We start from the raw sequence: 22651 nt of genomic DNA, 5'->3' as shown, positions 1-22651 counted from the left end.
GATGTTTGCACAGTTTGTCCCGTTCTGTACAGCAGCTCAGGACGAGTTTTCAGGATCATGCTGTATGGAAACCTTTAATGAAGGTAAGTAAAGAAAAGTCAAGTCTCAGCTACTGAAGTGTTCTGTGCCATTAACAGGATGTGGTATCTGTTCAATTTGCATGTCTTTCTGTAGAATCACAATAGAAATTACCTAGATGTGGCGACGCAAGTCAAGATGGGCTCAAAACCACTATATCTACGTGGCTGGATTCAGACAAAATGGCCAAAATGGCGTTTATTATTTTTACATATTGCTTATATATCTTAGATAGTACATGTGTCAGACCCTGATAGGCTTTCTGTCATCGTCTTCTTGCTTGCTATTTGCTGTTGCTGTAGGTGCCCGTATGCTGCGGTTCTAAGTTCCGTTTTTTCACATCCTGTTTACATATTTGACATTTTTGTGGCTGTCTTAAAGGTACACGACTAAGTCTTTAAAGTCAACTAACTTGTCTGCAGACCCTTACAATTCCCCCTGTTTGTTTTTGAACAGCTAGTACCAGGTTTGCTGTGCACTGCAGGGCCCTTTGCAAACACGACAGCAAACAAGGCAATAACAAACAAACAATCCTGCCAATTGAGTGAATTGATGCCAAAAACCCCAACATTTTCTCGGATTTTGATAACATGTTGCTGCAATGGGGCACCTAAATCCATGCAGCGCATGCCATTAAAATCCTCACAGCCATGTCCCTGAGTCAACAACAAAAAGTCAGTAGTTGCTCTGTTTTGTAAAACCCCATGATGTACTCGTGGCAAATCATCTGCTAACAATCCCAAAAGGCTAGAGGTTTGACTCTCATTCTAAACTACCTAACAAACAAGGTGATTTAACTCTTCTAATGCTTTCCCTGCTGCTGCTCCGGCTAAGAGAAGAGCTGCTGCAATACGTTCCCATCTGTTCCATAAATCAACTACATCATTACATGCTTCATCTTAAAGCTATTTTATGTTTAAGCACATTATGCTTATCAACATGTTCACGTGTTGATTTATGCGGATGCCATGGTCCCATCATGTCCTCCTGTTACATTAGCATCTACATAAAAACAACTATCGGCATTCAAAGTGCCAACAATATCAATTTCTTGTGGTTAACATTATACAGAGGTAACAGATTATCACAAATATCAAGGCTTTCAGTAAGATCCTTCATTCCCCAGAGCCTTTACTGAAATCGTACGTTCAGCTTTTGCGCAATAATGTCTGTTAACACACATTTCGAGGAAGGGCACGCCAACCAGATGCGTGTGGAACGGCTGACTGCCTTGCACCACAGACACACCAAACCAGGATGGGTTCAGTTGCTGTGCTAAGGAGACCACACATTGGTTGTTGGGTTGACTGGCGGCAGCAGTGCTCCCATGGTCCGGCACGCTAAGCTCAGGCTGCACACAGCGAGCAGGTATCCATCACGGGCCTTCATCTGTAGAGACACAAGCATAACCTCTCCGCCCAAGTTAACAATTCATCGGTCCTGACCAATGCCCGGTACAAGGGTCTTTCATGCGCACCAAGACGCCTTTGTGCTTTGGCTGCTTGTCACCAATTGACACAAAGTGCCGCAAAATGGGAGGCACCACATGGTCAACTGAGATTTTCAATAAGTTCAAAACATAGCATGCTTTCTCTGAACATGCCTCTGGGGTCATTCCCTTCATTCCCCCTTTTTGTTTTTCAAGTAGGTGTTTAAGAGTACCATTCATGTGTTCAAGGGGGAATGGGGAATACCAAATTTGTGGGAGATCCCCCACAGGGAAAGGAACTGCCTGACAGACTTGGAGCTATAGGCAGGTCCATTGTCTGTTTTGATTGCAAGGGGGATGCCAAGCACAGACAAAGCACATTGCCGGTGCCGAATGATGTCACGACTGGTCTCACCTGTGTGGGCAGTAGCAATCATTGCAGCAGAATTTTTATTGTAACATGGACATATTTTTGTCTGTCAAACTTGTTGTAATGAGTTACAACTGTTTGCCAAAGTTGTAAAGCTTGAAGGCCTCTAGGATTAACTCCATAATTTGGCACAGAAGTAACGTTTTGACAGTCTGGATAGGCTGCAACAATACTGCATGCAGCAGCCTGAGAGGGACCCTTTTGACCAAATTGATATACAAGGATCGCCAGTTCTGATGATAGAATTGGTGGGCTAACACAGCCTGCTGGTGGGCATCAGGAACGGGTACTGACAGAGCCACAGAAACTAAAGCATCAACTCTAGCACTGCCTTCAATTCCAAAACTGGGTAGGGAAGTATGGCTGTTAACATGCATAACATAAAATGGAGAATGGCATTTCTGAATTTCTTCCCAAACTAAAGTCAAAACTGTAAAAAGCTTGGGATTGTTGACATGGCCAAGGACAGCCATCTCTAACTTGGGAAGGAGGGCTGCCACACAGGCTGAATCAGTAACAAGATTAAGAGGGCCTGGGAAGTAATGAAATGCCAAGGCCGCAGCCCTTGGATCCCCTACGACTTGCGGGGATCCTTCCTGATACGCAATTTGGGAATGCCATTGCCCATTCTGTTTCCAAGTGACTGCAGCTTTTCCAGTTTTTCCAGACCTGTCTGTAAATCCAGACCCGTCTGTAAACACTGTGTCACCTTTGACTGGTCGTCTCTGACTTAGTTGCCGTGGCTGCAAAGTGAGATCTACAGTCATTTTCAGAAGTGGGTGATGGTACTGAACTTGCCCTTGAAAATTGGCAAGAGCCACTTGAAGGGCAGTAGAGTTTGACAGAGCCCATTCAAAACAGAATTGTTGTACAGGGATAATCACAGCTGATGGATCAACTCTAGTCAACTCTGAACATCTTTTTTGGATTTTTATGATCAAATCGGCAACACATTCGTACCATCCAACAACAGTTTTCTTAGACTGCAAAGGCAAAACCAACCATTCAGGCACATGCAGTGGATCTTCCCCAGCTTGGTTCCACTGGGCCAACATAGTATAAGGAGAAGATCATTCCATTAAAATAAAACCACTTAAAGGAAGTGTGATATCTACACACCACACATGTCGTGCAGAGATCAACTGTTCAACTTCTTTCACAAGTGCCAAGGCTGCAGCCGCTAAATGCCTTGGGCCTAAAAGATCTGTGTCTCCTTTTAAAAGTTGCAAAGGTAGTTGCATTTGTTCATTAGTAAGGCCTAAAAAAGGCCATAGCTAATTCAGCATTCGTGCAAGCTTTTGGACATCATTCAAGGTCTTTACATCCGGTTTCAATTGGATAGGTTGTGGAGAGACAGTTCTCTTCAGCACATTCATGCCCAGATATTTCCAGGGCTCTGAAATTTTTCAGGAGCTACAGTCAATTCAAATTCTGCTAAACTATGTCTGGCATCCTTCTCAACTGTCTCCAGCAGCTCTTTTTGATGGTGCTGCTAGCAAAGTGTCATCCATGTCATGATAACAGTAAACATCTCTGTATTTGTCTCTCGCTGAGCTCAGGGCTTGGGCTACAAACCACTGAGAAATGGTTGGCGAGTTTCTCACGCCTTGAGGCACCGCAGTCCCGTGGTACCTTTTTGTGGGCTCAGAGTTATTTCTAGTTGGTACTGTAAAGGAAAAGGTAAAAACCCGATCTTCCAGATCAATAAAATGTCCCACTCCGTTGGTATCACGGTGGCAGACGGCAATCCCGGCTGCAAGGCCCCCATAGGGGCCATCACTGCATTGGCTTTACACAGGTCATGCAACAATCACCCTTTACTTTTTTATCACAAATACAGGGGTGTTCCATGGGCTGTGTGATTCTTCGATGTGGCCCGTGTCTAATTGTTCGTTAAGTAATTCATGCAGGGCACACAGCCTTTCCTGGGGCAGGGGCCACTGACCTACCCATACCGGTGTGTCAGTTAACCAAGCAGACCAAGGGTAGGGGGCTTCACTGCTGAAGTACAGTGGCCCCAGTTAAAAATCCGTGGTTAAAACCCAACTCCCCATTGTCCTAAACAATCTCAGCCCCACAAAGCCAGTGGCGCAGTGGACGTTGGCAGTCTGTCCTTCTTGCGTTTTGATCTGTACAGGTTTCACAGACAAGCAGCTAGTAGTCATGCCCCCAGACCTACGCCTCCCGCTGCGTTATTTACCAGAGGCCATGGAGGTGGCCGGTCCTTGCTTGATACGACAGTGTGTCTGCTCCGGTATCCAGAAGGCCACTCAACTTCCCTTGTGCAGGAGTGCCTCCCGATAATGCCAGAGTGCAGGTCAGGTTGAGTCCTTGTGGAGATAGTCCTTGTGTCCAACACACCGGAGGTATTCCTGTGGAGCCGAATCCTTCATCACCCCGCCATGCAGGCTCTGTTCAGGGAACAACTCGCAAAAGGCACAAGTTGAGCAAGGTGTCTTATTTTTTGGGATTGTAGCAGGAGGCACAGGTGTAGAAATGAAGGCACGTACTTCACCTGTAAATTCTACATCAGTAACATCAATGTGGACTTGGATGTTTTGTGGCCGGTTGGTGTGGCGGCGTGCGCCTCCTCGCACTCTTGTGAGCTTTTCCCTGGCCTGCTAGGCGGAATCCTTCTTTATCGAAATCAGAATGACATTGCTTTGCAAAATGACCTTTCTACAGCGGAAACAAGTAATTTCTGCCGGGGACAGTCTGGGTTGTGCCACGCATTGTTTTTTGGAGGGGCAGTCCCGTTTACGGTGTCCTGACTTACCGCAAGAGTAACGTTGCATTTCCGCAGCAGCCATTACTGCTAGCTTGTGTTCCAAGGTACCTACCTTGGCACAGGCTGATCGCATAGTTTCTAAACTGGGTTCTCCTGGCAATCCTTCTATTACTTTTTGACAATCAGCATTGGCATTATCTTTGGCTAATTGCCTTACTAGCATGGCACGCCGGTGAGGGTCAAACACTTGAGAGGCAACAGCATGTTGCAACTTTTCCACAAGCAGCAAAAATGGTTCTTTGGGGCCTTGCTTAATTGTTGTATAACTCTTTTTTTTTGGCTCCGCTAGTTGCGCGGTTTTCGTTATTGCTTGCATGCCTATATTTTTGATTTGATCTAATACTGGGGTGGGCCACCGACCGAGCCCGCTGCCGAGGGTTGGCAATACTGCCCGGTGCCCGTCAGCGCGTCAGGCCCTGGGCCGGCCCGGGCATCGGCTCGCGGAAGGTTTCTGTTGTGCAGCGCCTGCTGTTCCGCGGCTGCCCGCCAGGTGGCGCGGAAGACCGCCAGTTGCGCAGGGTGGCACATGATCCGCGCCAGCTGGGCAATACCGAAAGGGGACAAAGTGTGCGTGGTGAGCAAGCGCAACAATTGCATTGGAGCCGGCGGATTCACCCCGTGCTGAGAAACAGTTTTATGCAAGTCCTGCACTATTTTCGAAGCAAACGGTACATGAACGTTAAGGTTACCAGCAGCCATATCTCCTGTTATAACAGGGTACAGATGCAGTGCAGTGGTGGAAGGAAGTAGGAACATCAAGGAGTGGTCTGCCTAGCTGTTCTACTAAATCTCAGTTTTCCTCTTTTAGTGCCTCATCTTTTACAGCCTGCCAAAATTGTCGAGGGTCGTGTGGCATTACCGTAATGCTGGATACTGGATTTCTACCACCTCCACATTCTTCACTGCCTCTGACTGATAACCTTGTCGTAGCTGGACATGATTCCAGATTTTTGGCATTTCCATCGTGCGAGGGCAGGGGAGGAACAGCGGGGGCAGGCAGGAGGGGAGAAGAAGCAGGGGGAGGAGGAAATGTTGGCCGGCACAAATGTCAGCGGAACTCAGGGGGGCTGGGATCGGTCCGCCAAGGTTTCTGCTTGTTGTCCTTGTCCTCAGAACCGCTACCAAACTTAGGTTGATGCTGTTGAACAGATTTAGGGGCTTCAGGACATTAAGGAGTGGTGCCTGGTAAGGGGCATGGACTCTCCCCCTCCCCCCCCACCTCACCCTCTTGTCTGTTGTTTGAAGGGGGATCCAGGGGAGGTTTGGGTGAAGCACCCCTGCTCACGTCTTGCCGACTTTTCAAGCCCCAGCTCGCGTCTTGCCGACTTTTCAAGCCCTCCACAGCATCTCTAAGCAGTCCCCATGTAGACAAAAGCCCCAACACCTCCTTGTCCTCTTTCGCCACAGCTTCTAACAGTGTTGATCCTAAATTCTCCCAGGTCAGCACGCTAAGAGCAGTCACAGTGGACGCTTCTACTCTGTGTCTCTTGGCCCACAATAACATAGGTCTTAACTGCAGCCCATGTAAAGTAGTTCCACGCTTCTGTAACACTTAACTTCCAAATTGACAGCACCATGGTATCTTCCTTAGATAAATTAGACCCCATGTTGTCCCTGGTGGCTCACCTTACTGGCATCACGTTCTCCCGGCATCTAGCAGCTGCCCGCTGTGCTACTCCTCTTCACCAGGCTCTGTCTCACCAGTAACCCACTGGTCACAGTCTCAGGATCTGCCCTGATGCAAGTTGAGACTGACTCAAAATCCAGTATATCTACGTGGCTGGATTCAGACAAAATGGCCAAAATGGCGTTTATTATTTTTGCGTATTGCTTATATATCTTAGATAGTACATGTGTCAGACCCTGATAGGCTTTCTGTCGTCGTCTTCTTGCTTGCTATTTGCTGTTGCTGTAGGTGCCCGTATGCTGCCGTTCTAAGTTCCAGTTTTTTCACATCCTGTTTACATACCTGACATTTTTGTGGCTGTCTTAAAGGTACACGACTAAGTCTTTAAAGTCAATTAACTTGACTTTAATTCAATTAAATTCAATTAAAGAGGACTGTGATCCATGATTGATTTTTTTTGTTGTTGTTGTTGGGTTTTGATTCCTTGTTCTTTGTTGTGATCAGTGAGTGAGGCTCAGTTATCCCTGATGTTTACGTAGGGCACTAGGTGGGCTCTATCTCCTTTCATTCCAGGCTCAGACTAGATGGCACAGTTCAGACTTCGTCTGTACCCCTGCGTGAGAATTTAGATCTGCGTTTTCTCCTGTAATTCTGTACCCTCTAGATCTCATTGCAGATTCTAAAATTGAAGCCAAAGCGCTCAGCAAGACCTATAAAAAGACATATTTTAATATAATGCAATTACCTGCAAGATTAAATGAGTTCAAAGTGTGTAAGGTATATATCTTCTCTCATTCTGTAATGTGACTGTCACAGAGTGCAGGTAAACCAGTTTCTCAGTTTCAACATCTTTTAGACCTTGAAAATGGGGAACAGACAAAGTCTGCTAGCAAGAAGCCGGAAAGCTTGGGCTGTATTGACACCCATGAGAATCACCTGAAGCGAGCTTGACTTGTTCAGAAGTAAAATGGCCAGACCAGAGAAAGTGTTGTTGCAAGTCGTGAACTGATGAGCCTGATAATGAGGCAGTTATGAGCTGACTGTACAAAGCTTCGCTCAAGAGCCTGGAAGGAAGGAGAGGATCCTTCAGTTATTTCTAGTGGTATTTCAATGTGGCGTATGATGCACAGACTCTGGGAGTGGATCGAAGGCACAAAGACAGTTTATTAAAATCAAGCAAGCCTTTTATACCTTTGCAGGAGGCTGACATGTCAGTCTGTAACTATGCTCAGTAATTTTCCACTCTTAGCGCTTTTTTCTATTGCAGACACAGCAGCTTAGCAACTCCCTTTATCTACAAGGCCACAAGCACTGCAGACTACTCCGTATCTTAAAGTTTCTCTTCTTGCTCCCATGGCTTCCTTCCAACAAGCATAACTGTGCCTCTCTCCCAAGGTCGGTTTTCGCTCACTGACACCGCTGAGCTAGCTCGAGACATAGCCACATTTCAATACAGGAAAGATGCCTGTTGGGCGTACTACTCAGTGACGTTTTATTCAGGCCTGACTTTCTTTGTTCTGCTTATGTTCTAACTCTCACAAGTTGCAGACTTAAGAAGATTTTACTCACTAGTTATACTATGCTCTCTGGCCATCTTCTTGGCCACAGGCCAAGAAACTTTCTCAGCCTTTTATGTTGCTTGCATGAATTAGAAGCCCTAAAGTATGGGTCTACTTTTTTCTACAGTTTCATGATAGAAATGATGGGGAAATTATTTTCTGACAGTATACAGAATACACTTACTACAAGTTAAGCATTCATCCTTAGATGAAGTGTGTGAGTTGTGATACTAATCCATGGATGTCTAATTCATTAGTCTTATTGGGAGGTCAAGGGAGATTTGATCGTGCAAGTTTTGTGCAATTGCTATAGCGTAATAATCCCGTGATTCAGGACTCATGATCATCACCTGAAGGGGCTTGGAGGGAATGGTTTGAATACTTTAAGAGTTTGCAGAAGGCCAAGTATGAAAACATCAAACCTTCGTAAATGTAAAACACAAACCCAACAGGACTGATTGAAGAAGCACAACTAGCATAAAAGGAGAGCCGTGAGCCATGTGAAAAAAACGAATGTAGATGTCAGACTTCTATGTGAATGCAGCTGCTGGCAGTTGTTAATTTTGATTTGTGTTAAATAAGCTGAAGTCAGAAACTTGTCTGTTCATTCCAAAATGTGAAGAATTATTCTTAATAGAAAAATAAAAGTAATGTTAAAATAATTTTCAGTCTAGATTAATAACAACTACGCAAGTCCATTCGCTCTCCCCTAGCATGTATAGCTGTGTGAGCCATGGAAGAACAGTGTTTAAAACTATAGGACTTATGTATATGTATTTTAATGCAAGCTGCTGCAAATGCAGTAGTTGTTAGTGTTTGCGGTTTGCTCACTGCTCTGAAACAAAAGGTGGTACAGAATGGCCCCTCCGTTCCCCCTTTCTTTGCTGGAGGAGCAGTTGCATCCTCCATGCCTGTTTCCTCACTGAGTTTTCTCAGGACATGCAGGGGGATGCTCTGTTTGACAATGGCGTATGTTGGTTCTGCTGGAGATCGAGGCACACATAAGAGTGTAACTTGTTCCAGGCTACTTGCTTTTCACAAAGGATTGTCATGGGGATATTTGACGTGTTGTGCTTTGCACAAGGTACAGAAATGTTGAGGAGGCTCCTCCTGGAGCTTCCTCTGCTTTTCTGTAAGCTGTGATACAGAAGTGCGCTGCAGGACACAGCCTGTTCTCTGTTGAGAGAATGGCTGCAGAGCCAAATTACAACTGCCAGCACACGTGTGCTTTGCATTGCAGGGATCTGTTCCCACTGATTTCTTCTAAATTGGGCCTGAAAGCTCTTAAATGTAGCTTCTGTGAAGGAACTTTGTGTTGCTCCAGCTTGTCACGTATGTGTATCATCACAGCAACTTGAATCAGCACTGTCTGGGTATGCACTGCTAGCATCAAAGCATCTCCTAAAGTATGGAATATTGATGTACAGCATAATTACAGGTCTTCCATTTCAAACTGATCCCTTATCCTACTAGTAAACAGAGATTCCTCACTCTCCCCTTTGTGACTGCAGGTTTTACAGAATGCTCCAAATGAAATTCTCGTTGTAGCATCTTCCACGCTATGCAATCTTCTTCTGGAATTCTCTCCAAGCAAGGAGGTCAGTATTTATCCAGAAATGAAAAAGAGTTAATAGACAAAAGTTACATTATACAATGGATAAGTAAGCATAAAGGTGTCTTAATTGGTAGCCACTATTTGTGAAGTGTTCTAGAGCTGCAGTGTTAGGCAGGCTGTATCACTAATAGTTTGTGAATAGAAAAACCTCAAATCATCTGTTTACAGTGCTGTTACAGTTAAATATGGTTGAATGGTTAAATGTAGTCTCTAAAGAAAAGAATCAGATGCAAAATTTTGGAGGTTTTTTATTTGTGGAATACTTACCTAAAAATTGATATAGAAGAAGAAAACAAACTGATAATTGGAAATATGATCCATTGTCTTAGAGACTTACTGCTGTAATCTTGAAAATGGTGGCATGGCAGAGTTGTGGTTTTTATTGTTCTTGAATGAATGATACAGGATATCTGTTCTTGATTTCTGCAATGTCTGTATTTCATACAGATCATACATACATAACAGCACTTCATAGCAATGGAAAATTCCCCAAGTCTTAAATATTTCTTAATTACAGAAAACATTTGCAAGGTTGTATATGTGGGCTCCTGTGGGGCACTTCAGATTACCTTGGTTTGATCCATTGATCTTGGTGGTTTTAGTCAGGTCTGTGAGACCGAATATTAACTGAAATAACACAAGCACAGTTCACTGGCCTGTGGGCTTCCCTGTTCATACGACATATCCCAGTCAGTGTAGTGTTTCCACTTCACATTGGATTGAAATACTGCATTTTCTGTCGGGACATGTGGTTCATGTAAAAAACATCATTGCCAAAACAAAATATGCAAAACAGAGGCATATTTAGAAACATTAGATTTGAAAGCATCTATAAACCACCTGATCTTTATTTGATATATCACCTTTTTTCCCTATATAGTATTTTGAAAATTGTATGTAAACTACCACTTGCTTCAGAAAATAAACAAAGCTGAAGCAGATCTGTATTTTACCCTGTAAAAGAGCTGAGTCAAAACCAGTTTTGCAATGTCTCCCCTCTGCTGTGGCTGTGGAGAAGTTCCTAGGAGCCAGCCAGCTACCTGATCCATCGCAAAATCACTGGCATTGCAGGGCACAAGTGCTTGGGACCAGGTGAACTTTGGCATAAACTGCTGCTGCCTGCAGGGTTCTGTTACAGTCCTGCTGCTATTCCCTGAGACGAGCCTGTTCCTACAAAGTGCTGTCTTTTCCACACATTCCTGTTTTCTGATTAATTCAGCTCTTAACTGGGTTAAAAACCACACAACTTCCCCAAAACTCAGGTAAAAAACTTCACTGCTTTTGAAGCAGTAACTTCTGGAAGAAAGGAACACCTTAAATACTAGAGTGGAATAAGTCATCAGATGAATCCTTTTAGCACGTGAGCTGTTCAGGTCTTAGGTAAAACTAGTACTTCAAATTTGGTTCAGATTGAAAGCAGTTATTCCAAACTTAACTCTCATTACATTAGTCAGCTGGAAAGAAAAGGTGCGTGATATTTATCCTGTCATTTAAAGATGTGATGCTGCAAGGTTTTGCATTTCAATCTGATCATCAAGAAGAGTCTCCAGTTTTCTTCATTATGCTAAAGTTTTTTCTGTTGGATTTTGGTTTGATCTGATTAGTAAATGCAAAGATTAAATGTCAACAAAGATAATCAAGTAGCTTTCGTTGTCCGTAACCTCTTTTAAACAGTTGCATGCATCCCGCTTGATACCCAAAAAGATGTGATTGCTCAAGGAAGACTGTTTTTGGAGAGCAGTCCCATGCTGAAAGTTGTTGTGGAAAACCTGTTTGCTTGTGTGAGTGTGGCAGATGTGCGTGTAGTATTACAGCAGTAGGGGTGTGTGTGTGTATATATATATATACACACACACACGTGTATGGCCGTGTGTATACATGTACACATGCACATGAGAATAAAGCCATCTTGATCTGAATTTTTCCTTGAAAACCTCCCTTTTAATGCTCATGAATATAGGGTGTGGCTTGGCCAGTTCATGTGAGTGGACTAGACATGTTGTATACTCAGAATAAGATAATAAGCAAGCCTTTTTTGTATTGTATTTACGTTTTTGTATATGTGTAATTAGTCTAAGTAGTGTTTTAAAGACATTTTCCTCCCCCCCCTCTTCATTTCAGCCCATTTTAGAATCAGGAGCCATAGAACTTCTATGTAGTTTAACACAGAGTGAAAATCTTGCCTTGCGAGTGAACGGCATTTGGGCTTTAATGGTAAGCAGAACACACGGATGAAATACTGCTCGTGATTTTGCTTCTTAAGAAGTTTGTGAATGTAACTTAAAGAACTCATCAGTTGTTATTAAAAATAACAGCACTGAAATCCGGCTTGTCTTTCCCACCTAAGTACAGAAGGAAAACAGTATCAGCCTGGAACACTTCATTAGTTAGTCCATAAAATAAAATAAAGACTTCAATTCTGATACCAGTTTGGTTGCCAGAGTCATTCAGGGAAACAGTTAAGTAGTGTCAGTAGCATTCCAGGGGACAAATAAAAGCAGGTAGTAACGAGGTCAGCCATAAGACTGTGTGGGAATTTAATTCACTGTATAGCAGTTCATAAAAATTATGACCTTTGCAAGATTATTTAGGAAGGGACATATGTTTGCTGGTAATAGTCTACTAGAAAAGTGAAAGCCCAAGTTCAATGTAGAAATTCAAGCAAAAAATATCTGTCTCTTTCAGAACGTGGCATTTCAAGCAGAACAGAAGATCAAATCAGATATCTTACGAGGTCTGAGTACAGAGCAGTTATTCCAGTTGCTTTCTGATTCTGATGTAAATGTTCTGATGAAAACTTTGGGACTGCTCAGGAATCTTCTGTCTACTCGCCCAGTAAGTAGAGCTGCAAACACACCTTCTTCTGAAAGCCGATCAAACATGGAAACAATACAATACCTTTTTGTAAGACAGGTTATTTTTCTTTTTAAGATTAATGTTCCACATATTGCTATGACTGAGGCCTTTGGATTTATCCAAGTAGCTGTAACCAAATGTACAAATCTGCATAGGAAAGCATTTGAAAGTTATCTATGTCCACTGTAACTTTGTAATTATGATCAAATATAGAGCTAGACAGTTACATTTAATGTTCAATTCCATTGCATTTAGCTTTCAGCAAAATTATTTTCCTAACAGTCTTTCTGTGAAACTTGTCCAGAACAACAATAAGAGCGTTGCACTGTTGAGTCAATGTGTGGAGCAGTGCTTAGCTTAAGGATACCTGTGTTTCTTCTTTCTTGACACCTGAAATATTTCTGTTCTTACCCAACTATATAGATAGTACTGGCTTTTTGAATTTGACTGTGGGACTGTGCACTTACAAAATGCATACGTTCATTTTACACACTGAAATAAAATGGTTTGAAAATGTAAGCCCATGAATTGTTTTTGACAGGGAGAAAGAGATATTGGTGGAGGAAAAGAAAGGGGTAATCCCCTGTGAAGAACAGAGGGAAAACATGCAGCAAACATTTGGCAAGCCAACATTTTTGTGGGGGAAAAAAACCACGAAGCCTCTACTGTGCATTTATCACGTATTGTGTTTCTACCATAAAAAGGTCACTGCAAAAAATCTTCTGATATTTGTACTCGTTGAGTCTCAATAAGCTTCATAGAAAATTAGCTCTGTCTTAATGTGAAAAGATATTTAATAAACACTCATTCATTAAATTCACCCTGAGCTCTTGACAGCAGAGTCTCATTATCACTTAAGGTGTTCTTAATCTGAAACTACGTACCAGCTTCACCTACTTTCTGTAGTATGTTTTAGAGCCAGGACCAGCCATTCCCATTCTCTGTCCAAAACTCACTCCAGAAAAACTCATCCAGCAGCTTTCGAATGAGGTCTCGTTATTAGCAATTTTAAGAAGTCCTACAAGAATCTCTAGCGTCTTAAAAAACTGTAGTGTGCCATGTGGTGGTAATCTCTGGTGGCTTTTTGCAGTCACTCTTTGAGTTTTGCTATCAGTTAATCCAGTAGATCGAGTTTCATCTTTTTCTGTTACGCCTAATGATCATTTTTATTTTAGTGTAGGTGTTTATCATCTGTGATCAAATGACCTTTTACCTGTAAGTCTTTTAACTTGAGACAGTTTTCCTAAACAATAAGTAACGTATATGACTAATTTCTTTGAACCCTCTCAGACTTTTGAAATGTGGATAATTGGACCTGGTCACAGTGTTCCAGTAAGAGTAGCAAATACCAGATAAGAAACCTCAGTTTCCTTACCCCTCTCTGATAGCTCCCTGTTACCAGAAGTGGTTCTTTCTAACTGCAGCGTCATGCTTAGAGCTTGGGTCCAGCAGGATTCAGTCTTCAGACTGGCCTCCGTGCAACTGGGAAACCAGTGTCTTTTCTACAGGTTACAGTGAAATCAGAACCAAGGCCCATATCTCTCAAACAAGACCAAACTTCAAATGAAGAGGAATATTATGAAGTGTTTATGCTGTGATAAGTTCTTGCTTTTGGGAGACCTTGCTAGGAGCTAGGTTCTTTGTGCGATGTTGCTACTCTTTACTTAGAGTAATTCAAGTAGGAATGCCCCTTCTTTGTCTGGAAAGTTATGTTGATTGTATTTCATTATTGCTTTGGCAGCACATAGACCACATAATGAGCACTCACGGGAAGCAAATCATGCAAGCAGTGACCCTCATTCTGGAAGGGGAGCACAATATAGAAGTCAAAGAGCAGGTACTCTTTGTTTGTTTCATGTTGTCTTGGCAGAATGAAATTTAAGGAACAGCTAAGAATGTTTACTCTTATCAGCTTGTCTTTTTTGTTTGGGGTTACGATGAGCTGTGAATATGTTCCTGAGATCTGTCAGCTTAACTTTAGTACCTACAGGAGTGCTGTTCTTTCTAATGGATTATTGTAAATGTATTTGAATTGTATTCAGAGTGGTTTTTTAAATGTCGGTTTGCTAAAGAGGAGAGCACGATATGTGAGAGCAGAAGAACTGAACCTAAGGCAGTTGCATGGCAGAAAGGGGACAGAAGGAACAAGGCAAGAGAAAGAAGCCAGTATTTCACGCTGGGGAAAGCATCCTGGTTATTTGCTCCTGTAGCAGCCATTGGAGCAGTCAGTGATGAAGAACACAGTCATCAGCCGCCTTGTGGCAGTAATGCGTGTTCTGCTGGGAGGTGCAGGAACTCAGCTGTTCTTGGGTGCCTACAGGAGCCAGCAGCAATTAGAGGAAGAGAGATACTAGCAGAGAAATGAGTCGGCTGGTTTAGCCCAGGAAAAAGTGGGAAGGAACATGCCCTGACAAATTAAAACTTAAGTAGTATACAAGAGAAGAGGGAGAAGGGAAGAGGAGGTGGCCTGTACGGAAAACATCCCTGGCTTGGTAGCAGCTTAAGGGAGTCTGTGTACAGGGATACCTGTTGCAGGGATGCTAAGGCAAAAGTAAGAGGATAAATGGGCAGAATTTGGCTGATTAATTATTGTGACAGATAAGACAATCAGATGGAGAACCATGTTTCTTCTGCATATAGGGCATGTGGTGATGAAGAATGGGGCAGCAAGAAGCTGTGGGAGAGTCTAGAGAGTTGCTTTGGCTTAGGATGGATATTAGTAGCAAAGAGCATGGCAAACGAGTACAGAAGTAAAGCTAAATCCAGACTGGTCTAAATCTCTGCTCAATGAAGAATGGGCTGAAGAAAACAGGCCTTTTATGGCTATTTAAGTGCAAAATTAGAAAAAAAACCCCAACAACCAAATGATTCTTAATAGATAACAAGTTTAGTGATACCATGGTTCTGAAACAGCTGAGGGTTAATGAGTTGTGTCTTTCTGAATAATTCTTCCTGATAAAGCTCTAGTGACAGGAATGGCCTTCATTGCAAGGTTCTTTACGTTGCCAAGCCTCTCAGAATTATTTTGGAGGAGAATCAGTTCTGAGAATTGCTCTTGGAAAGGGCTAGTAGATTAGGGTGGGATACAGCCTTCAGGGTTTGGGGCTTTTTTACACGGAGCGTTTTTTTTTGTCCCTGTTGTGTGATCAGCAGCTTGCTTTTATTTCAGTCAAGTCATACATCCAGCACTGCCTATCTGCACGCAAGAACACATACTTCTAGCAGGACAGTACTTAAACTCTGTCACTGACAGGGCTCATCAGTATGTAATTAATTGCTTGGAAGTAACAAATCTCTGCAACTGCTGACGTGAATGTGGTGCAGCTTAGACATGGGCATCATACAGGTGCTGGTCATTCTCCAGTGTCCTCCTGTAGTCATCCCTGCACGCCCAGAAAAGGTGGTTAAGTTCTTCCACAGCTCTTTGGGAAGAAATTTGTAGAGCATCTCCCAGTGCCTCCTGAGAACCAGGAAAGCTGCCTGTGCAAGTCTTAATGTCATGTGTATGTAGTGCAACATGAGCCTAGATCCTTCAAGGTTATTCTGTAGGATGGATTCTCTAATTGCCAAGAAATAACTAGATGCCTTAGTAGTTTGAGTTATCTCTGCAGGGGTGAGACTTGTGGAAAAGAAGTTATTACTGTGCTAGATCAGCAGATAGGCCTCTCTTTTTCCTTTTCCTGGCCTGAAGAACCAGACGGATATGTTTGGTTTTAGTTTTTTCCCTAGCCACTGATACAGAATAGACTGCTTTATTTTCCAGTGTATTTAATCTTTTCTATATGCTGCATGTTTCTATGAGACACTTAAAATTTTACTCATTGAAATGAATTAACGAATGTTGCTTTTTAGTTTAAAAAGGCAATGTCTGCTTTTTGCCAGGGCTGTTCATCCGCAGCTGTTAACTCTTTGGCATTGGCCCCAGATGTAAGCAAGCTGGAAACTCTGGATTAGAGATAATAAAGCTAATTAAATAAATTGGTTTTTACAAGTTCAGAGCTGTCAGGGAAACTGTATGAGTGTGCATGTGATCTGTTGCCAAATAACTTAACAGTTTTTCCTCTCTTTCAGACATTATGTATACTTGCCAATATAGCAGATGGGACGACGGCAAAAGAACTGATTATGACCAATGACGATATCCTACAGAAAATCAAATATTACATGGTATGGGGAATTTGTCTTAAATGTTTTTTATGTTGCTCTTCTGCAGGAATGAAAGAGAGTACTTTAGCATTTTGTTGTGTAAATTGTTCAGTATCATGCACTTAACTTTCATATACCCAGTTGTGTTCAAGAAATCACGTAGTACAGTTCTGTATGGCAGGGGTGTACTGAAGATCTGATTAAAAGGAAAATCCAGTGGTTGCTTCCCATAAGAATGTTACAGTGACGTAAGCAGTACCTGTAAAAACTCTACATGGAAAACATCTCATGATCTTGGAAAAGGGATATCTTGTAGACCTCAATAAGTATTTGGAAGGAAGTGACTGAATGCTACTCAAGTGCCTTATGTTATGGCACTAACTTTGAGAGAAGTTGTAGATAAGAATTAGTCTCAACTTTGCCACCATGTTTGTTACAGGATGAATGCCAAAATGTAAGTGAGAATTTCTTCATTTCTTCATCTAAACTTGAGTACTGTTTTTCTATAGAGTCATTCAAATGCGAAACTTCAGCTTGCTGCCATGTTCTGTGTATCTAATCTCATATGGAATGAAGAAGAAGGTAAGAAAGCCTCATTATTAATGCATATACAAGTTGCTATCCTGACCAAAAGGCTAGTGTTGCATAGGAATCGGTATTTGCAGTACACAGCACAGCGGGATCCAAAACGTTAAGGGAGACATCGTTATAGGCGTAATATGGAATAAGTGAGAGTGGTCAGGAGGACACTGAGGAAAGTGTAGAGAGCTGTTCTGGGGCAGGAAGGGGAAACACAAGGAGAGTGTCAGTACATAGTTGATGAGAGTCATTCAGTAGGAGATTTCCACCTGTAGCATTTCTGTAAAATCTGAAAACCATTGGAGAGAAAGAGAATCCTAGTAAGGGAGCTTCCAGCTTCCGAGCCTTAAGGAGGTTGTGGAAGTTCATTGTTGGAGGGAACAGGTTCACTGGAGAGGATAAATGGATTAGAAAGGGGATTTGTTGCAAAGAATTTTCCCCAGCTTGAATGGGTTGGTCGGTGAGTCTTTGAAATCAGTCAAAGGACTTCTGGGTGGAACTGGAAGGAATGGGGAAGGTATTCGATAAGAAGAGTCATGGCCTGGAACAATGGAAAGCAACCAGGAGGGAGCTGCAGTATGCTGCTGCACAGAGAAATACGTGTGTTTGTGTTGAATGTGGAGAGGGCAGCTGGAGGCAGCAGTGTGGAGCTGGAAGAAATGGCAAGGGAAGGAGTGGTGGGAGGTGATGTGCTTTGAGGAATGGTGGGGCTGGGAGGAGGACTTTCTTGGATGATTTACAGACGCTCAAGTTGACCATGCTGCTCTTCAGCAAAGAAATCAGTGTGTCTGCTTTGGTTTTGATTTTTCCCTACTGTGTGACTTACTCCATATCTCTCGGATCACAGAACTTCATTCAGTGTGTGGCACTTGGCTGCGCTCCTGGTGGCTTTCTGCTCATTAGACTGGCATTATACAGTGCTACAAGTCAGACTCAGAAACACAGCGCCCATTAAATGTTCTCTGCATCCAAATCAGAGAGATGAGAATAAACCAGGTGAAGTCAAGCTTTTTCAGGATAAAATGTGTTCAGATTTTTTGCCTTCAACATTTTCTTTTCTTTAAACATACACATATGGAGTACAAAAAAAGAAACTCTATTTCCCTTGGGAAGCAGCCACAGCTGAGGGAGTTTTTCTGTTGCTGAGTTTGAGCTGAACTGTGTTCCATACCCCTCCTTTAAGCTGGTTTCTGCTACCACTCCTTTCTTCTGTAGACTTTTATTTTTGGTGGTATTCTCAACAATGTGACTTACTGTTGTAGGTTCACAAGAACGCCAAGATAAACTACGAGACATGGGAATAGTAGATATTCTACATAAATTGAGTCAGTCATCGGATCCAAATCTGTGTGACAAGTGAGTATAAACAAAAATCCAAAAAAGAAGACTAGAGGGAAATCTTTTTTTTATTAAAGAAGTGTCTTATTTTTGAAATCTTTTGATGATAGAAAATTTCCACAGAAAATGGCTATCATTGCAGTGCATTTCATGGTGTATAAAGAAATTGTGATGAATGCTTATTGAAAGAACAGGTTTTGAATTGATCTGGAGTTTAATGAATTTTAATGAAGTTCTCAATAGTATAGAAAAACTACACTTAAAATCTTGTAAACCAGTGGAGGATCCTCTCTGAAATCTCACTGACACGCAAATACTTGTGTAAACTTTGGACTACTAACAAAGTTCCAGAGGACTGGAACAATGGTACACCATCATGTAACACTATGAATTTAAAAGGTAATACAGGATCACCACTGTTGTTAATCTCAATTACATTCTTTTAAACTAATCAAGTTCAACAGTAACTGCTAACATATCTGTTCTGTTACTCATTAATTACAGTATCCACACAGATAGTCTAGCTTCTTCACAAAGACGTAGAACCAAAATAGCTAATGACAATTTCTGGGTTTTTATGTTCTCTCTGCAATTATCCCCACCTACAGTTAGTAACAGCCTGCATTTCTTTCATGGACTAAAGGAGTTGATCTGATTTTTGGAAGAGGTCATACACAGACAACACCACTCAGAACTGTGCATTGTTTTAAAATGCATTAAATTTGGGGTTCTTGTTTTTATGGAAGGTATTCCAATGTTCTTAGACATCTTTGTAGTAAAGTTAGGACTTCTCTGTTTAAAATCAACGTCAGAATATCAGTATTGAAGGTGCTAATCAGGAACATACAGATACCAGGAACATACAGATACCAGTAAACAGGCTCACAGAAAATTACAGAAAAGCTAAATAGGGTTTTCAAACAGTGAGAAATATGAGTAAAACTTAGACCAGTAAAAATACTTTCTGCTAAATGGGCCTTGCCTGTCAACACTTAAGCCTTGGTTTTAAGAGACTGATTTAAGGGAGCTGATTGCGCTTAGCACTGTTGCAAGTCTCTGTCCCTCCTGTTTCTTCTGGCTGCCCGCTCCCACTGTTACCATATCCCAGCTCTGCCTCATCAGCCCCCTTGAGGAGCTGGTATGGTTTGTGAACACAGCAGGAAACTTGGAAGAAAAAATAATCTTCTTCTGGGTTACCGAGTAGTATCGGATCTTGGATCAGTCTGTCAGGGTCACGATAGCATGATTGGGACGCGTGGGGGACAAAGGAAGAGTAAGGCTGCTTACTTCAGGTGGTAGGAAAACACTGAATTAGATGAGGCGATGATGAAACTGTAACCCTAGACTTCTGGGAGGTGTTTTTCTCCAAACAGAGATGTTGCACAGCATTAGATCACATAAATTCCAGTGTTACACTGGCTGCTGGTGCTTCTCTCCTTCTCGCCTCATGGTATGTTTTTGGTAGGGCTGGTATTCCTAACAGGACTAACATGTTTCTAGTACGTTCTGAGTTGCAACACCTTTCATTTCAGCTCGAAGACCTGCTTTTCATGGTGCATCTGTAGTACGGAAAAATAATTGTTCTTCATAATTATAGTTCTTAAGGAGTTTTAGTAAGGGATGTTGATAATGCAGTTCAACACGCATCTTAAGCCCCACCATACTTGAAAGTTGCTCGGTTTATGCTAAGCATCTAATACGCTCGGTTAGATCATCTTATTCTTAGATGCAAGGTGGATTCTTAAGTTGTTAGAGCCCACACAGAGCGCTTCTGCACCACGGACTAGATTCTTCCAAACTGAATAGCCAGCGGCTCGGCTTCCTTTTACCTCACTTGTTCACCCTCCCTCTCTTGCTGGCACAAGGCATAGTCTTGTACATAAAGCTGTTGATGGTAAAGCCAAACCCCAATAATTCACAGGTTGTTCCTTTATTGCAGGGCGAAGACAGCACTCCAGCAGTATCTTGCATGATCAAAGACTAATTGGATCTATGGACACCCCTCATGTCTACTTAAGGAATAGCAGGAGATACTCCTGACTCCTTATATTTGCACAAGTCACCTTGGGCTGCATTTTTCTCAGGTGCAGGGAGCTGCTTTGCAGAAACAGTTTAAATGATCAGGTCTCCAGTGCACTTGAGAATTTTCTTGAGGTAGTTTCTTTACTCAGAGGACTCTTGGGGGGTTGTTTTGGTTTTTTTGGGTTTTTTTTTCCTGAGCTACCTGGACTTTCGGATAGAACAATCAGTCATCATTTTCCTTTTGGGCCTACAATTTTCTGCTTTTGCTGCAGCCTGTGTGTGTGGATGTGTGTGCGTGTGCTCGGGTGTGCACGTGTGCTTGGGTGAATGTGTGTGGGTGTGATACCTCAATTTTGTTTTTCTTTTTTTTTGTGTGAAAATCTTTTTCTACAGGTTTTCAAGGGTTAACCATTGTTTGCTGTACGAATACTTCAATGAATTATATACAGTTTGAATGAAATGTTATTTAAAAAAAAAAACCAAACTGTTGTATCCCATAAAGTTTATTTTGAATTTTGAACAGATGAATGTTTTTAAGTAAAATATATGCATTTCTGAACTTCAGCTTAACTTACATTATACTTCCTTTTTAAAGAGAAAAATAGAGGGAGACAGTAGACCCCAAATTATAAGCAGCGCATTCTGTACTGACAAGGTCCAAGGGTTTTTTACTGCCATACAAGGTCACCTGGTACTGATGACATGCTCAAATCCATGGAATGGGTCAACTGGCTTGTTTTGGATTTCTTCACATTTTTAGAAGAAAAGCTCATACTTCAGAGTTAGCATGACTGTTGACTTTTCTGGAAAGGAACAGGTGGCTGCAATATCAGCAGGTATAAGCTATTGCTTTCCTAGCCAAGAACTTGCTCAGATAATTGCCGAGGGATTAGCTTATTTCACTGGTGATAAGAATGTTCTGATCAGTGACATCAATAGAGAGCAAACAGTATGTTGCAGAAGTTCTGCTTTAAGAGACTGGAAGGAGCTGACAAGCAGTGATAAAGGGATTGCTTCTGTTTTGCATCCTTTACCTACAGATATAGTTTAGCGACTTACAAGTTATTTCCACGAAAGATCAGCTGGGTGTGTTAAGTAGGGAAGGGATGGAAAAATTGGGGTTTTGGTTTTGTTTGGGTTTTTTTAGCTCAGTAATGTTACTACAGATTTTCTGTATATAAGCAGATATACACAATTGCATGGATTTGGATACCTGGATAATAAGTGATGGTATTTTATTGCATTCAGAAGCCTAGATTGTCCATAAATTCCTGAAGTTGTGCCTGTAAGTGTGGAGAAAAAAATAGGACTACAAACTAAGACGGCTGTTTTAAGGTTAGGCTGGAATATGGGACCCCAGTGGCTTCACAGTTAAATACGCATAGGAACAAATGAGGGCAGCAGGGAGCTCTCCTTCATGCAGTTCAGGTTCTTGCTTTCTTCCCGTGTCTACTTTCTGATTTCAGTTTAGACCATAGTTTTAATCGTCAGTGTCTCCAAACACTATATTTACATAGCACTAACAGGCACGCTGAAGATTGCAGCCAATGTCTTAAACCAAATCATTCTTTTGTTACATTGAACTTCAGGAAGGCTGCAGCAAGAAGAGATGTCTGTAACTTTGCTAACCAATTTTGATAAGTATCTTAATCTTTGATTTCTGATCAGACGGTCAAATTGTGATAGCCTTTTTTTTTTTTTTTTTTTTTTTGAGGTTAACTACTCGTGTCAGAATATGTGACCACAGTTTGGCCTGGAATTTGAATGTGCTATGTATCAGATAACTGTTATCACTTGGTTGCAAAGGCGAATATATACATGTCATGTAACTTCTTCCACTCTTGAAAGACAAATAAAAGTGAGCACCTGACACTTTTTCCCCAGGCATTGCAGTAAGTGACTGGCAGTTTTTTAACGTCCTTCTGCAAATTTTTCATGATGGACCTTGGGGGCTGAACAAAAGGGAAAATAAAAATATGTGAGAACTTGATAAGTATCATTACCTCAGAAGTGAAACCTTGTTTATAGAATTCAGATATATTTTTGCGTGAACTGAGAAAAAAGTTCTGAGGCAAGTATTGTAATTGCAAAACTGTAAGTGTGCATCTGACATAAATTTGCAGTCCTGCTGTATACGTTTAGGAGCTCAAGTTCTTACATATCTCTTCTCGTCCTCCCCCAGTT

The 22651-nt window shown here is 42.0% G+C and overlaps 1 protein-coding gene across 7 annotated transcripts in view; it reads left to right on the top strand.

Moving 5' to 3' along the window:
- The window catches only part of ARMC8 (armadillo repeat containing 8), an 87036-nt gene extending 64684 nt beyond the window's left edge, over positions 1 to 22352 (top strand). For 5 of the 7 annotated variants that reach the window (XM_040613845.1, XM_040613843.1, XM_040613841.1 and 2 more), the window contains 9 exons: positions 2 to 83; positions 9423 to 9509; positions 11648 to 11740; positions 12212 to 12361; positions 14124 to 14219; positions 16454 to 16549; positions 17038 to 17110; positions 18370 to 18463; positions 20385 to 22352. In XM_040613845.1, coding sequence (XP_040469779.1) covers positions 2 to 83; positions 9423 to 9509; positions 11648 to 11740; positions 12212 to 12361; positions 14124 to 14219; positions 16454 to 16549; positions 17038 to 17110; positions 18370 to 18463; positions 20385 to 20418 — 805 coding nt within the window. In that variant the 3' untranslated portion in view covers positions 20419 to 22352. Of the gene's footprint in view, position 1; positions 84 to 9422; positions 9510 to 11647; positions 11741 to 12211; positions 12362 to 12923; positions 13087 to 14123; positions 14220 to 16453; positions 16550 to 17037; positions 17111 to 18369; positions 18464 to 20384 lie in introns of those variants that run through there. The other 2 variants (XM_040613844.1, XR_005830771.1) reach the window with 2 other exon arrangements.
- Positions 22353 to 22651: the final 299 nt, after the last annotated feature.

Source organism: Falco naumanni, chromosome 13 (genome assembly GCF_017639655.2).
Source record: "Falco naumanni isolate bFalNau1 chromosome 13, bFalNau1.pat, whole genome shotgun sequence".
Lineage (NCBI taxonomy): Eukaryota > Metazoa > Chordata > Aves > Falconiformes > Falconidae > Falco > Falco naumanni.
The sequence above is the reverse complement of the archived record's forward strand: the minus strand, read 5'-3'. Positions and strand labels throughout refer to the sequence as shown.